General features: G+C 38.9%; 1 protein-coding gene across 9 annotated transcripts in view; it reads left to right on the forward strand.

Annotated features, from left to right (window-relative positions):
* Positions 1 to 16215, forward strand: part of LOC114152274 (brain-specific angiogenesis inhibitor 1-associated protein 2-like) — a 59137-nt gene extending 42922 nt beyond the window's left edge. For 4 of the 9 annotated variants that reach the window (XM_028030106.1, XM_028030108.1, XM_028030109.1 and 1 more), the window contains 7 exons: positions 1593 to 1823; positions 3147 to 3333; positions 4433 to 4634; positions 4742 to 4822; positions 5002 to 5167; positions 6700 to 6737; positions 13704 to 16215. In XM_028030106.1, coding sequence (XP_027885907.1) covers positions 1593 to 1823; positions 3147 to 3333; positions 4433 to 4634; positions 4742 to 4822; positions 5002 to 5167; positions 6700 to 6737; positions 13704 to 13842 — 1044 coding nt within the window. In that variant the 3' untranslated portion in view covers positions 13843 to 16215. Of the gene's footprint in view, positions 1 to 1592; positions 1824 to 3146; positions 3334 to 4432; positions 4635 to 4741; positions 4823 to 5001; positions 5168 to 6699; positions 6738 to 8232; positions 11522 to 13246; positions 13293 to 13703 lie in introns of those variants that run through there. The other 5 variants (XM_028030114.1, XM_028030113.1, XM_028030107.1 and 2 more) reach the window with 5 other exon arrangements.
* The last annotated feature ends 90 nt before the right edge of the window (positions 16216 to 16305 follow it).

Here is a 16305-nt window from a genome sequence, read left to right on the forward strand (position 1 = left end):
TAATTTCAACTAAAAGTTCCTGGAGCTTTAAGCATCTGTCACGTTTTTAAGATCCTCAATTTTAAGTTTCAGAGTTGATTCTGAAAGTTGTGTTTCACGGAGATGCTGCTGCTGTTCTCCTTCCCTGTAAGACCTCTGCTGCAGCCAGTGAGGTTGACCAGGTGATCAGTCCGTTTCTGTTCTTCTCTCTGTCCTCTGAGAGCAGGATATGGCAGCCGCCGTCTGTGCCTGTCGATTATCCTAACGCCGGTAAAGGCACCGGCCACCTACGCTCCATCTTTGCTATCTGCCAGACTAACTGGGGTCGCAGTGACTCATCGCTTTCACCGGCAGCAAAGATGTTCTCAGGAAAAGTTTGCAGAACACAAAGAAACGGAACTGTGACTTCTCATTCTTCTCTGTTTCAGCGACGATTTACAGAAACAAAGCAGAAGCAGAGCGTCTCTAATTAAGGGTGTTAAAGGTTAAAGAGGGTCGGTTCACATTAGAGGTTCATTTTCTGGATTCTCGTAATTTGACTGATGCCTGCCTCTGCAGCCCGCCCACTTCCTTGGCTGGGTTAGAACCAGCCGAGTTTTAATTCCAGATTCGTATCTGTTTGTTCTTCCCTGAAGATGAATGCAGATGAGGTCGTTACGTAACTGCTCTGCTGTATAATGCATGGACACGTCCTGCAGCAGCCGAGAGCTTCTCACAGAGATGATTCGCATGCTTCCTCAGTTTCCTGCCAGTTTCACTTTACAACCCGTTTTACTCTGAATTATAGACTTCGCTGAAAAATGTGATGTCTAGAAAACTACCAATAACTGGTTACTTTGGCTTTTGAACATTTATTTTCTCCTTTTCAAGCAACTCCAGAATGTTTCAAAGAGCTTTCAAAGCTTAAATCAAATGAATACATGAATGCTTGCATAACGGTGTATGAAACTCAGCTTATTCTTTTGCTTTTCTGGCAGCTTTTCATGCATCCATCGTCTAATCTATTTCAGCCTTGTCTCCTGACCAAAAAGTTATTTTCATACAAAATCCGATATGATTGGTTTAATGTAGTTCAATAACAATTTCCACACACAAATTTATTCGCTTCAAGTCTCCAGAAAGAGGTTAGCTTCTCTAACATAAATAACATGCACCATATGAATCCAGTTTTCCTTGTTTGGGATTTCCTCGTTATTCCCTTAGTTCCTGCTAATATAAAGATTCTAAATGATTTTACATTTAAATTCTTTATACTCTGCCTATTGAATGTTTCAAATGGAAAATGTTCTGTCTGAAGAACCCCATCCATGCATTGTTTGAAATCCCTCCAGCTCCAAAAGATACAAACACGACTTGACTGGGTTAACCTGAGTCAGGTCAAATATCCCTGCCTTAAAGAACAGATACATGAGTTTGTTATAAGGGTGAAAAAGTAAGAAAAATGCATTAAACAAAACTTTTGTAAATAATTAAGACTGTTTGTGAACTTCTTTAACAAAAATCCCCAATTTAATGTTTTTACCATTTAATTTCTGACCATTAAAAAATTGCCAGCCCAAATAAATCTCCATATAATAGATGATGCTGAGCCTGTTCTCTCTCTGTGTTTCCAGGGTAAGGAGCTTTTGTCCCAGAAGATCCCCGTGTGGCAGCAGCTGTGCGCCGAACCGACCAAGCTGCCGGATCGGGCCATGTTCCTGGCACAGCAGATGAGCGGCGCGGCGGGCGGCGTGCCTCCCGGCGCCCTCCACCCCGGCATCCCCGAGCCCATCTCTGGCGCCAAACCTCTGCCCATGCCTCCAGAGCTGGCAGCCCTGCGGGCCGGCGCCACCATGGGCCAGCAGGTCAGTTCCTCCTGGGCCTTACCGCACCAGACAAACGACAGGACGTTTCACACAAACTGAAAAACGTGGCAGCGTCTCTGTTCAGACGACTGAAGCCTGCAGATAAAGACGAATCTGAACAAATAAACAGTAAAAACACTCACTTTTACAAATTGTAAAAAAAGCGAGTCTGTGCCAATGTAAAACAGAAGCAATCAAGGGGTTAATTGTGGTGTTTCCTCCTGCTGCGGCTAAGAGCGGTCTAATGGCTTTATGACTCATCATTTATAGTTCACACCGGAACTGAGAACGTATATATGCAGAAATGTCTGATTGAAGGAGCAGGGACGCGCAATGTGTTTCATTTAGTGCAGCTTCTCACCGAGTGGAGACACGGGCAGCTCAAAACATGCAGCACAAAATGTTCCTTTTTATGTACATTTATAGAAACGGAAGGTAAAACGCAGAGTTGGGTAGTGACTATTTACATTTACTCGAGTAATCTGAGTAAAACAAAATACTTTTAGGCATATATTTTTACTATGTTGTAGATTTTAGTTTTACTTCAGTAATTTTATTCTGACGTATCGCCACTCTTCAGTAAAGTTTCTGGATACTTTACACTGTGAGGAGCTTCAGTGAATAATTAACAAGCTTGTTTTAACCAAAAGATCACCAGACACCCACCTGCAGTTTTTGTTTCAAATGTTTTATATTGAAAGGCATCGATATGGATAAATGTCTCTTTTGCCTGAATTTGTTATTTTGCAGTTGTGGTATCCACATGAATTATTTTTATTATTTTTTTCACTCGAGTAATTTCTTTGACAGAATCTTTTTTGCTTGAGTAAACTTTTTTGTATACTCCCCCCCCCTCTGGTAAAACATGATTAAATGACTCCAAATAAGACTTTAAAAAATGTTTTTGAGGGATTGTAAGTGAAGTGCTGCTTTGAGATCAAAAATAGAAATGAAATTTTATTGAATCAGTCACAGGCTTGTTGCTCTGGCAGACTTTAAATTTGTGACATCATTACGCTAGCTCTCTTCTCCTGGACAAATAAGTCCATATGTCTGTCAAAATTTTTGTTCTTTTGTTTGAATCCTAATTAAAATACAGTGCATATATATTTATGTTGTGCATTCAGTAATAATAATGCCTTGAAACTCTTTCACAGATGTTTGCTTGTAACTCTCTGTACATAAACGATTTTAATTAATGAAGCGTTTTTGACCAACAGCCATTCGACGCCTTCATAATCACTAATGAGCGGCAGGAAGTTATGCAACTAATGTAAATGCGCAGGAGCCGGTTTTAATCATCTCAACGGCTCTCTCTCGCAGCGGCTGATGGACGGAGCGATGCCGGTGATGAACGGAGCAGCAGGTGGAGAGGACTACCAGCAGTGGATGGAGAGCAAGGTGGCGCAGGGCAAAGCCTCCCCGCAGCCTCAGCGTCACGGAGCGGAGGTCTACTCCAACACACTGCCTGTGCGCAAGGCCGCCCCCACAAAGAGCAAGACCCCCCAACGTAAGGACACACACCTCTCCTTTCTTCCAAGATTTAGTAGAAGCATAAAAAATAACAAGTCTCCATGGTAAAGACGTCTGCAGAAATCCTTTTCGTTGCTGGGATTGCGAATGCAATTTTATTTTGCATCCTCCGTTAATTAACTTGGCTGAGAATTTAGTTAAGACTCTGATTACCTTATTAATCCTTTGAGTGCAAACCGTGCTCAGCATGAAGCTGCAACAGCACAATAGTTCACTAAATGAGCTGGAGAGACCAGTAATCAGGTCTGAAACAATTGCATTGATTATGAGGAAGTATTGAAATAATCAACTAATTGAGTAATCGATTAATCATTTACTGGAGTGTGCAGACTCTTGAAAAAGGGATATTTGCTGAAATAAAAACACACTGAGACCAATAATTAAGCCAAAGCTGTATGAAAATGTATACATTTTGAATTTAATAAAAAATATATTTTGTCTGTAAATATGTTCTACAGGGAAAAAATATCTCAATTCTTCCAAAGAATTATGAACAGATCAGCTCTGCATTGACACCAAGTCAAGCAGAAATGGCTGAGCTTTTCAAATGTTGATGTCAGGCATTCGCTAAAAGAACGCTACATTGTTGCATTCACTAAACATGCAACAAAATGCGTATTTTCCTATTTAGAAAAGTAATTGAATCATTGATTTATTTTCATCTTTTAATGTGTTTCTATTGCATAAAAGGGCTTAAGTGAAAATATGAAGAATGTGCCATTTAAAAAAATAATCTCATTAATTAACTTAGATGATTGATAGTTGCAGCCCTATGGACAATATTTTACGAAAAAAGACTCTGGTTACTCTTATCATAGAAGAGTGGAGAAAAAAAATCATTTTTCCCCCTGAAGCGCAGCCCGCAGGTTTAATAACAGACCAAAACAAGTGGGAATAGAACGTGTGATATTTGAAATGAGAAAGAGCCCGAGTGACTTGCGTAAAACTGTTCTGCTTGAACCACTGTACAATATAACAGAGGACAGTAACACCTCCTCTGAATTTATTCCGGCTCTCTTTCATGTTTCACTACTCAAAGACTAAAAACTTTGTGGTGTTTTTTTTTTTTTCTCCAGTGGAGACTCGCACGCTGCCCCGCTCCAGCTCCATGGCTGCAGGTCTGGAAAGGAACGGCAGAACTCGAGTCCAGGCCGTCTTCTCCCACGCCGCCGGAGACAACAGCACGCTGCTGAGCTTCGCCGAGGGCGACATCATCACCCTGCTGGTGCCCGAGGCGCGAGACGGCTGGCACTACGGCGAGAACGAGAAAACGAGGATGTGAGCGTAGTTTGGGATTGAAGATGTGATGCTTCTGTTTCTATTCTATGGTTCTGAAATTGAAGAAGGAATGAATGTTTGTTGACCTGCTGTCTCTTCTCCACCAGGCGGGGCTGGTTTCCCTTCTCCTACACCCGGCTGGTCTCCGAGAGCAACGGCGACACCATGAGGCAGCTTCGAGTTCACAAGTACGTGAAGTTTATTGTGTTTCCGTTTTGTTAGACTCTATGGTATTTGTAAATTCCAGATGTTTGAACAACTCCCAGTTCCATTCTTACAGATGTGCTCTCTCCACTAACTGGCCCAGATGGGATACAGGAGCAACATGGTTCCAGTTTTTACTTTCCATGCTGTCTTGTGTCTCCAGCCTCCACCATGGGAAAAGCAGCAGCACAGGGAACCTTCTGGAGAGAGAGGACATGCCTCTGCCCGGCCCCGATTACGGCACTCACACACGAATGTCTGCACAAAGCACCGCCACGCTGCACAGGCAACAGCGTCCCTACAGCGTCGCGGTGCCAGGCTTCCCGCAGGTACAGATGCTGCAGAACGTCCGCACATAAACCCACAAAACACGAGCTGAGCCGTCACAAAGATCCCGCACTGCAAAAAAACACAACGTCTTACCAAATATTTTTGGTCTCTTGTTTAAAGTGCAAACATCTTATTAGACTTAAAATAAGATAAAACAGACTTACAAGAAACATTTCAGCAAGCTTGTTTAAGTCAATCATTTCTTAATATTGACGAAAAAGTAATTTCCCTCAAAAACTATCATAAGTTATAAGTGAAATAATTAATTGGTGGATCTAGTACTTTTTCCATCAATATTAAGAAATTATTGACAAGCTGCTATATGTGGCTGAAAAGTTGCTTCTAAGTTAGTTTTGCGTAAATTCAAGCATGCTACGATATTTGCACTGGAAACTAGACTAAAAATAATTGGTAAGAACAATGATGTGCAGCGCTAGCTTACATTGCTGCAGGAATGAGCTGTGCCTGGTGGCAGGGATCAAGAGCAGGATGTGACGCAGCGCAGAAAGAGAAAATTCAGAGAAAACACCTGTGAGAAGGATAAGAATTCATCATAAGGCAGGAAGAGTCTTATGAAACAGTGAACCCCCTCTGCATCAGCCCAGATCCCCTCCTACGCCTCACCTAGAACATAACATGTGGGCGACTCTTAATTGCAGTGCAGTCATGTAACAACTTAAGCTGCTCTTTCTGCCTCGCCGCCGCCGTGGATTGTCATTTAGTCGCCGTCTATTCAAAAAATCTCTGCTTCTCAAACTCTTTCACTTATCAGGCCTGTGAGTTGATGACTCATCTCACAATTCTGGGTTTGTGTGTTTATTTATTTATTATATTTTGTCTTTCATAGATTTTAATTCTTCTATTTTTTACGCTGAATTGTAACAAAAGCAATGCCAGTCTTGATGTGGAGCTCATTGACTTGTAGAAGTTTTCACACGGCTTGAACTTTTTAAGATTTTATCATGCAACAATCACAAACCTTATTAAGATGGATCAACACAGAGTTATGCATTATTGTGAAAGAGCAAGGAAAATTATATGTAGTTTTCTAATTCTTTGATAAACAAGCCTAAAAATTGCGATGTATTCATCCCCTTTTATGTTGCTACCCATAAATAAAAATGTGTGTGGTTTAGACGGGTTGGTGAGAAAAGTGTTGAAGTTAAAAACACGTTCAGTTTCTAAAACATTCCCCCAAGCTGTGAACATCTCAGAGCTTTATTCAGTTCTTAATCTGAAAATTGAAAGACTATATAACACAACAGACAACTAAGGCACATGTGTCCATGTTGTAACATGAGATATTTACACAGAAGGGAAGATTTACTCCAGTTTAAAGCTGGTTTTCTACTTTTAAGATCAGTTTATATGGAGAGATGCTAGCTTGTGCGATGGAGTCATACTTCTGAGAATCTTTGCTGCCATCTGCTGACTGTTGTGATTATTGCAACAGTCCTCTAGCTTTCACAAGTAAATGCACATCATTGCAGAATAAAGTGTAACTAATTTTTTCTCTCCTTTTTGTCTGCAGCAGGGAGCTGAAGAGTACGAGCCCCGCTTCCCCACCAGGTAAGAACCGCTCAGGTTCTTCTTTTAGTTTGATGCAGGAATCCTTTTCAGTCAGTGGGAGGGGAACCAAAGAGTATTAGCTCTCCATACATGGCTGAGGGAATTGGGACAGTTGGTGCAGCACACTTTTGATTTGGTTTCATTTTTTAGTTTTTCTGTGTTTCCATCCTTTTCTGTCAACATTTGTTTGCTATGAAACCATAAATGAGGAGATCTTGTCATGTTAACTGTCTATTACAGGCTGTCCACTCATCCTGAAATTCATTTTAAAAAGAGCAAGTTAGCCTTTAATGTGTTAATTACAGGTCTTAAATTTTGTCTAAGACTATTAAATCTTGTATATTCCATGTATTTAGTTTGAGTCGCACTCAAACATCTTCATTGCGTTCTCTGACTCTGCGGTTTAAGCTACTGCGAGCTAGCTGCTAACATACCTTTCTGGTTAGCCAGCTAATTTATCATGGAAAAGTGCTAATTTGTCGCCAGTTGGATCAACAAATTTCATACATTTCTGTGAAGAAACAGGTCTGAAACTTGAGTTGGTTAAATATGCAGACATCCTGTATCACACCGAGGTCTGGATCGAGGCTCTGATCTGATTGGCTGCAGGTTGGTACGTCTTGTTTACTGTTAGAAAGAATGATCTAATTCATTTCAAATCAGATGGAAATTGGGCAGCTTGGACAGGGTTTAATGCACTTTTCTTAATAATAGGAGATATTTAACCTTTTCATTTTAGATGAGTAAATAAAGCTGTGCTTCTGTGGGTCTAACCAGATGCTTGAGTAAATTTCTGAGGTTTCACTTAGATATGCCTAATAGGGGTTTGTGACTATTCTGAAGTGTCGCCAAATTACCTTAAGCAGTCTACTCCTCCTGAAGTTATATAGCAGATTATGTCGATTATAGTGTTGAGTTTGCAAAACCGGACTCCATGTTCTTTGGGAATTAGTTGCGGTGGAGAAGTAAGTTAAGTTTCCTCCGCATTTGACCTGAAAAAATAAAAAAGGGATCTTTTATTAAAAACCTGTGCAACTTTCAATTTGCCTTTTGAAAACATGTTGTACAAGAAGGTCTCTCCTTTCAAAATAAGAGCTTCTTTTACGTGACGATTGATAAATTTCCAATAAAGATAAAAAAAATGTAGGCATGACCAGTTATAGAAGTTTCATAGTTTGAAGTCTTCAGGTGTGTTCGATGTGTGTTTGTTGTTTCTGTCGAAGTTCATTTCACCGTCTTTGGTTCATTAAGTTTCTGAACCCATTCGCATCCCGACTCCTCATCGCCTCACCGCCGCCACGCTGCTTTTCTTGCTTTATTTTCTGGCTCCACTCACCCCGAACGTCCTGCTGCAGCTCTTTGCCTCAGTAAATGTTCAGGCTCAAGTCAGGACAGACTCGCAGATTTCAGTCTTGTGTGTGTCCTGCTGGTTTTGCTGCTGCTGTTTCTTTCCCAGTCAGCCCACCTGGAATCCTCTTCCTCTTTCTGTCCACAGTTCCTCAGAGGTCAAATTGATTTCCACAGTGTGAGACGATGCGATAGGACAGGCTCCTTCCTCCCCCCCCCCTCTTTTCCTGCCTCCTGCTTGCGGCAATAAACTCCTCTCGAGTCCGAGGAAGAGACGCGGGTGTATCCGCCACCCTCCTTTCATCTCTCCCTCCGTCGCCATCCCCCGAGTCGTCTGTCTGACCTCACGACCAAACCAGAACAGACGTTGTGCCGTAAATATTTCCAATCCACGTGACGGACATTCTCCCTGAGGAAAATGGGCCTTTTTTCTCGCCTTTCACGCATGTACATGTACTTTTGTATAACTGAGGGGATGAAACTTCCCCGCCCTATTTCCACTAATGTCAGTGCTCTCCATCGGAATGACGGCGTGAAGAAAAGAAAGCGGTTGATCCCAAAGAGGATTTTCATACTGTAAAAACATGATAGTTTTTAATTTTACTGGATTTTTCAGTATTGAATTATTTCTGCCTTTTCATGCTGTGAAGTTTTGTATTCCTCTGACACGAGAGGTCCTGTAAATGTTTTAACCAAGAAAGCTGAATGTTTACTGTACATACAAAAAGTGCTTGTCACGCAGTATCTTATCTGTTCATGGAAGAAAAAAAAAAACGCACTTTATGAAACTAATAATCTCTGTTTGTGACTTTGTGTATGAAAACAACCTGGAACCGTCTCGGTATCGGTCTGTGAACTTGGACACTGTGCTCCAACACACTCAAACACAGGTGCTTCTGTCCATGCTGTGCTGCTAGAGTCCTGCTGAGGCGTTTCTCTGCTTCATCATCAAGTAATCGGAACAATAAGCAGCGACGATGACCTCTTTTTATTTTTTTATTTAATTCATTTTTTTTTTGCATTTTCTGTAGTCAAAAAAAAAAAAACAGTACAGATGTTTGGACCGCGATCTCACATCTACACATACATACGGAAGTTAGGAAGTTCCCATTCACAAGGCGACGCGTAATCTAGATTAAATGAACATAAATTGTCATGCTAACACTTTAAATGACTCTCTTTGTGTCACCTGCAGATGAGGTGATTTAGTTCCCATCATTCCTGCTTCATTAACCAACAAACATGACTTTTAAATCGCAACATGCTGCCGTCATTCCAGCACATTTAAAGCTTTCCATATCATTGCCCACTGGTTGGGAAACTGGTTGGGTGTCAAACTCATTTCAAAAGCATTGACGTTCTCAAAGAACCTGTTGTGCCAGAATGTATTAATAAAACTCATTAACAAACTGTTAAATCAGTAATAAATAGCTGCGACTGCATACCTTCTAATGTTAAATGACATTGAACATCTTTTCATTGATCAGTAGCTCCAGGATTTTATGACTTTTCTTCTTTTTTTTTTTTTGCAATCTAATTCTGTTTTGTGGAGCTAACTTGGAAATGATTGCAAGAATTTTTGCAATATTTAACATGGTAAATGTGACGTGTCTCCACATCCATCACTGATTTACCAAGTGTAGTAAAAACATGGAATACTGCCACCTACAGGTGGGAGTTGGCATCACTTTAAGCCAATTATTTTTACTTTTCTTTTTTTTTTTCCCCAGGAAGTTTGTAATAAACTCACAATTATGGATTAGCGGCAAAAAGAAAAAATGCTGGAATCTGTTGACTTTGTGTAAATTTCCACAATTACAAAAAACTGGAGGGACTGATTGATGTAATTTGGCAGCATACAGATAAAAACGGCCTTGATTGATTGATAAAATAAGATTTAAGCATACGACGGTTATCTTCAAGGTTCTGTTCATGCGTCACTCTGGACTCTGGACCGCAAAAAACACATACTGTAGAAAATCATTCCACCTCTAGACTCAGATCTACTGTCCTATTCGTATCTGGTGATCCATGTAATACAGTTTTAAAATCAATTTAAAAATCCTCATGGATTATTCAGTGATTCTTTGTGGATGCTTTCCATTGTAGAGAAACAGTTTTAATGTGTTTTGTTTGGATTTTATATGATTAACCAACACAAGAAAGTACATCACTAAATGAATGAAGTGGCAGAAAACTGTAACGTGAATTAAATTTAGAAATATTATTTTTTTCCACAATAATTCTTTACTTTGTCTTGGTCAATCATTTACAATCTCAATTAAATAAATTGAAATGTGTGTTTAATGCAACACAATGTGAAAGGTTCAAGATGTGTGAATACTTTTGAACTCTAATGTCACAATTGATGAGCAGAAATTATTTATATGACTTTTAATTTATAGAAAACATCAGACAACAACTCTAGACGTGCAGAGATTTTACAGCTTATGATGAGCCATATTTAGAAAAACTTCAATTAGAAAGAAATGTACAAAACTAAACATATTTTTGTTTTTGCATATTTATACATGGTGCCTATACTGTGGATTATATAACTTAATGGAAACTTTTAAATGTAACATTGTCGAAGAAATATGCAGGTGACATATGGATTCTAATGGATCCACAGAAACTGGGAGGTCAAATCGGTGCACACAGCGACTGAAAACTGAGTTACATTTGCCTGGAAAGCCATTTGATTTCCTGTGTTTATCCTTCATGTTCTGCTTTAACTCTGACTAAAACCTCAGCGAGTCAAACGGCGTCACATTTTAAGACGAGTGTCGTCTGTTCGGACTGGTTTTGTTTTTCTGTGTCGGCGCAGTTAGTCCCCGTCTCACTGGCTGTCCCTTCTGGTGTTCACTAGAAACTGCTGACTTCTGAAATTTATGAAGGTTTTAACATTTGTAGAGGGATGAAGATGGCGAAATTAAAAGGTTACTTCTCTGAAAAAAAAAAAAAAAGACATCGCTTGAGATGCTTAAATATTTTTCAAGCAAGTGAAACATTAATTTGGATCTGCATCAGATCTCGGTTCAGATTTTTTAAATTATTATTATTTTACTATTATTTTTTTGCACAGTGCAGTAGAAGCTTCGTCCCAGATGTTCTCCCTCAACTTTGCCAACCTGCTTTCTGCCGTTTCTTGATCTGTTCTGATGCGTTCAGACCAAGTCGAGAGTAGATGACAGGAAGCTGCCAGTTTTTCTTCTTTCTCCACTAAAATAATCAAAGCTACGACTGCAGATTGCACGGCACTCGTGTGTGTCCACCGACTGAGGGGTCCAGGTGCAAAAGAATGAAAACATTTTGTACAGAGGATTTCTGAAATATGCATGCGTTGAGGCAGCAAGAAGTATAAAGATTGATGACCTCAAATGTTTGAATTTCTACTATACAAAAATTATCAAATAAATTTCTTCATATGGACATTCCTCTTGCTTCTGGTCCTTATTCACCCCCCGCCTCCCAAAAAACAACTTTCTACCATAACAGCTGGCTCAAATGTTTAGTTTCTACCCTGCAGAACTTTATTTTTCCAGCCTTCTGCTGCACTTCAGTAATAATTTCATTCAGTGGTGTTCATCCTCAAACGCATTAACCAGTGCATTGAGACCAGCCATGCCCCCCTGCAGCCGTGTTGCATGTTCAGCGTGTGTGTGTGCTAACATTTGCATCCTGCGCACCCTGGCCTGCCAGCCGCCCACCGGCCTGCTCCTCCTGCTGCTCGCTAAGGTACCGCTCAGCTGTGTGTCGGTGTTGGTGTGTGGGTTTGTCCTAATCATTGGATGATATTTCATCAGTTGGTGAAAATTCCTATCAAATGTGTAGAATACTACTGTCAATGTGTAAGATTAGTTTTTCCACAATTTACCACAAGAATCCAGTCAAATCGCTATGTGACTCTGAATCACAGAGGATATTTAAGAATTCATTTTCTAAATCCAGATAAGTAAAATACAGGGTGGGCCATAAGTTTACATACATAGAAAAAATAAACATTTTATATTGGATGACCGTTTTTATTTTTGTGAGACTCTGTGTAATCGTCTCGGACCACTTCGTGGTTGATCTGCAACATCTCAAGTTTTCTGAAACTTGCAAATAAGTTTTGCCACAGTGTCGTGTGTGTGTGTGTGTGTGTGTGTGTGAGATGCTCTTTCCATGTTTTCTGTTAAAGTTTCATGCAATCATGAGACTGCTTCCTGATCCAGCCATTTCAATTCTTTGCTTTTTTGTCAAACGCATCTTCTTGGGTATCTGAAAAATAAAAGAAATATACATTTTACATTTTCCTATGTATGGAAACTTATGGCCCACCCTGTATAATACTTCCTGTCAGATTTTGTAGCCTTGATATTAACTGGTAAAGGTACTTTGATTAAACCAGCGCAGAAGTATATTAAACCAACATCTCATAAAACATGGAGAATATATAAACTTGACTTTAGTTTCTTTTCCCCCCATTTGCCACATTGAGTTGTGCATTCACTGTAAAGCCACAGCTGCACATGCTCGCTCATGTCTTAGGGCTTAATGGATTGATGTTACATAAACAATTTACCAAGCAAGCAAAAATTATTTTTTACACTATAATAATAAAATATATATACATATATATATATATATATATATATATAATATATATTTTATTAAATTACTACATGGATAGATAAGATACCATAAATTGCTGTATGTATATTATGAGCTGCAGGTGTAAAAATATTTTCAAGGGCATTTTAATTAACCAAAATATATAAAAAACTAAAGTAAATCAATGTTAAAATTGTACTCCAAGTTTATATTCTGTAAGATCTCCCAATGTATTGTCTGATTATTATTATTAATGTTTTTAAAACTGTATCATTTGCAGAAAATTTCAGAATCATATAATTAGTGTCTGGTTGAACAGAAAGTCTAACATTTCAAGTTAAAACAATAGTTTCTGTTGGTTTGACGGTATAATGTTTTCTTTGGGTTTTAGTGAATGTTAGATCAGACTGAACAGGAGGAGACAAGCGGGGCTGTGTTGTGTTGTGAGGCTTTGCATTAACAGAAGATAAATGCAAACAGTGTTAAACTTGCAATAAATTCTCAAAAAAAAAACAAACCCTGATTCTCCTTTGAGTTTGACACTTGAGGACTCTTTTTGCTTGCAGCGTGCGGCCCGGTTACGCCCGATTTTGAGCGACCAAATAACTCCTCGTAAGTGAAAGTAAAATTTGGATTTTCTGCGCCCCTTTTTTTTCTGCACCACCTTTCCTGTTTGTCTTTCTATCACATTGATTTTTTTTTTTTTTTTTTTGAGTTGTGCTGTGGCTTTGGGTTTATTTCCATCACTGCTTGTTTGTTTGCTCTTTGTTTCTGTGATGTAAACGCTGGCTTTACGAGCTGATTATGGGTTGCAGCGCTTGTCCTGGAAATGCGTGGTGTTGTTACAGCAGCATGCTCGGCCTTTTCTGTATTGTTGTTTCTGCATGACTCATCAGAGCAGTTTTATTTATCCCTGCGGTGTTTTTATGAAAGCAGATGCTCCAGCTCTTTTGTAGTTTTTCATGTGTTTTACATTATTTTAGGCAGCTGATGTTTGTTCCTTTTCTCTCTCTCTGCGCCCAGGAGAGATCCGCCCAGCGAGCCGACTGTGGAAGCTCCAGCTAAACCCCTGCTTCCTGATGAAGGTGAAGCTGAGGAGGAGCATCTTGATGAAGCTCACTACGACTCCTTGGAAACCTCCACGGCCACAGAGAGCCCCTGAGCTGCAGCACAATTATTTGACTTCTCAATGAAGTGCTCAAAAAAAAAAGGTTACATTAGCAGGAAAAACAGAGATGATATGATGTAAACAGTCGATGTTCATTTGATGTTCGACGATCCAGACAAACTTTTGACTCCTGTTTGTTGATACTTTAGGTAAAAATGGACACAAAGAATTTTTTGTAGTTGGACAAAAATGTGAGCTTCTTATATACTTATTTTAGATGTAGTCAATTATTTAGAGCGGAAAAAGGGCTTTAAGGCCATTTTCAAGGTGTTTTACCTTTTTTCCCTTGCGTTATTACTGCCTTCACCCAGAGCAACAGCGCCATCTGTTGTTGCTGCTGCAGCACTGCCACTTCCTGAACCACTAAGACGATAAAAGATTTAAACAAACGGTTGTAAGTCTGTTTAACACGGTTAAGTGAGTAAAACTTCTTCAGCTCAGCAAATGCAAACCCTTATGTTTAGATATTTATGGCCGATTTCTGATCTCTGGTTTCTGAAAGTTCTGACCTGATAATTAGCAACGTTCAAATGATTTGTTTCCAGTCTTTCTGCCCGAACGGACATTTCTTGTTTACTGTTGAAACCAGATTTTTACAGCAACTATTTAAAAAAAAAAAAGACAGTTCACACCGTTTTTGTTGTTGTTGTTTTTTCTCTTATTTTCTGGTATTACATCAGAGTAAAACTATGAAGGGTTTCATTCTTTCTGCAAACACATCTCGTGGAATAAAAGGTAATTGACCCAGTTATGACTTTGGTATTGTTCAACATTCTCTGCTGGGACCGGGTCTGGACCTGCTGCTGTCTCAGCTGAGACTGTGGAGTGTTTCCCATTGTCTTGGTTAAAATGCATTGATGTCCCTTCAGAAGATGTGGTTCTGAAAGCACCATAAGTTGCTCTAAAAATACTCTCTAAATTTTTATGCATCAGAGCTTTTGCCAAGGAAACTGATTCAACCGCATCTACGACTTATAAAGAACCTTAACGCTTCTGGACGAGGTTAGGGTCAGTCTTCTTTTTTTCATGGTAAATTGTATGAATGTAATTTTGTATTTTGGAGCAAAACAATCTTTTGTTGTTCTGTCAGCTGTTATCAGATGACCAGGACAGGCTCGCTCACTGACATTCCTTCAGATTTACTTTTAACGGTACCATAATATTCTCTATTCTCTTCTAATCTTTTTATCAGAAACTTTTTCTTTTATAAGAAGCTTAACTATTTTCTTTCACGTCTCAGCTTTAACAACTCATTGCACAGTGACTTGTTGATACATCCTACAAAACTTCCTTTTTGTACTCTGGATATTTTATATTTTTTTAATGCAATTATGAACGAATTTGAACAAACAAAAGTTAACAAAACAAAACAGATTATTATGGGTCTAAATTGTCTCCAAGAAAAACGGTTTGGAATAATTTTTTTCCCCCCACAAAGAGATATTCCAAACTTTTTTGTTTTTATTTAAAAAAAAAAAAAAAGCTGTACAATCTGAATTAATATTCAAGTTGACTTTCAAAATAATGTAAAGCTTCATTTTATTTTATTATGTCAGTTGTGGCCTGTGTGTTCAGCTTTACTGAAATTGGTAATTAAAAATAAAAATGTACTTAAACTGCCTTGCTGTCAGCGACATAAACAACTGGTGAGGCTTTTTTTTTGTTCGTAATCCATGATGTAAAACATATTTAATAATAAAAATCTAGCAGAGAGCAGATGAGGAAAACAAATACTAGAATATTGCTGTTTTTGATTGGTTTCACAGTTAGTCTTCAAATAATGTCATTTTGGATTGGTGTTGAATTGTTTTTGGTTTTTTAGTACTGAAAATGTACCTATATAAATGTGTTGGACAGTATTGACCCTAATCAGCCCCCGTGTGTCAGTATGTTGCTCTGTATTTAAATTAGAAAAATATGTGACCTCTACTGGTTGAACGTGTCGTGCCAAATGGTGTCATATTTGCTGCCATTGAATTGTTTGGTTAGAATAAATTTGCAAACCTGGACTAATTTACAGTATATATTATATATAAAAATTTATATTTACCTGTTACCAAAATCATATGTTCTTATCCCAAATCCTAAAAAGCAAAATCAAGATAAGAATTTTTTTTTGCCATTGAAAGCTAAAAAACCCAACCACAAACTGACATGAAGCTTTATTAAATGTTTTCCATTCGAGTTCGTTTCTCATGGCTACAGGTGCTGCTGCTGCATGTGCAGAAATCGAGGAGGTTAATGTGGCTTGTGACGGGAAAAGCTTAAGAATCCGCCATGAAAACACTTTTTCTGCAAGTTGCTAGAAGAATGGCAAATATTTCAAATTAATCATTAAACTAACTGAATGAGTGAAGAGTAAAAAAATTAAAATTTTAAATCAGCCACTGAAAGTATTACTTTAGTATAGCAAAAGATGGAAACCCTTTAAGTCGTACTAAATATGTGACTTGTGCA

The sequence above is a fragment of the Xiphophorus couchianus genome, chromosome 10 (genome assembly GCF_001444195.1).
Source record: "Xiphophorus couchianus chromosome 10, X_couchianus-1.0, whole genome shotgun sequence".
Classification (NCBI taxonomy): Eukaryota; Metazoa; Chordata; class Actinopteri; order Cyprinodontiformes; family Poeciliidae; genus Xiphophorus; species Xiphophorus couchianus.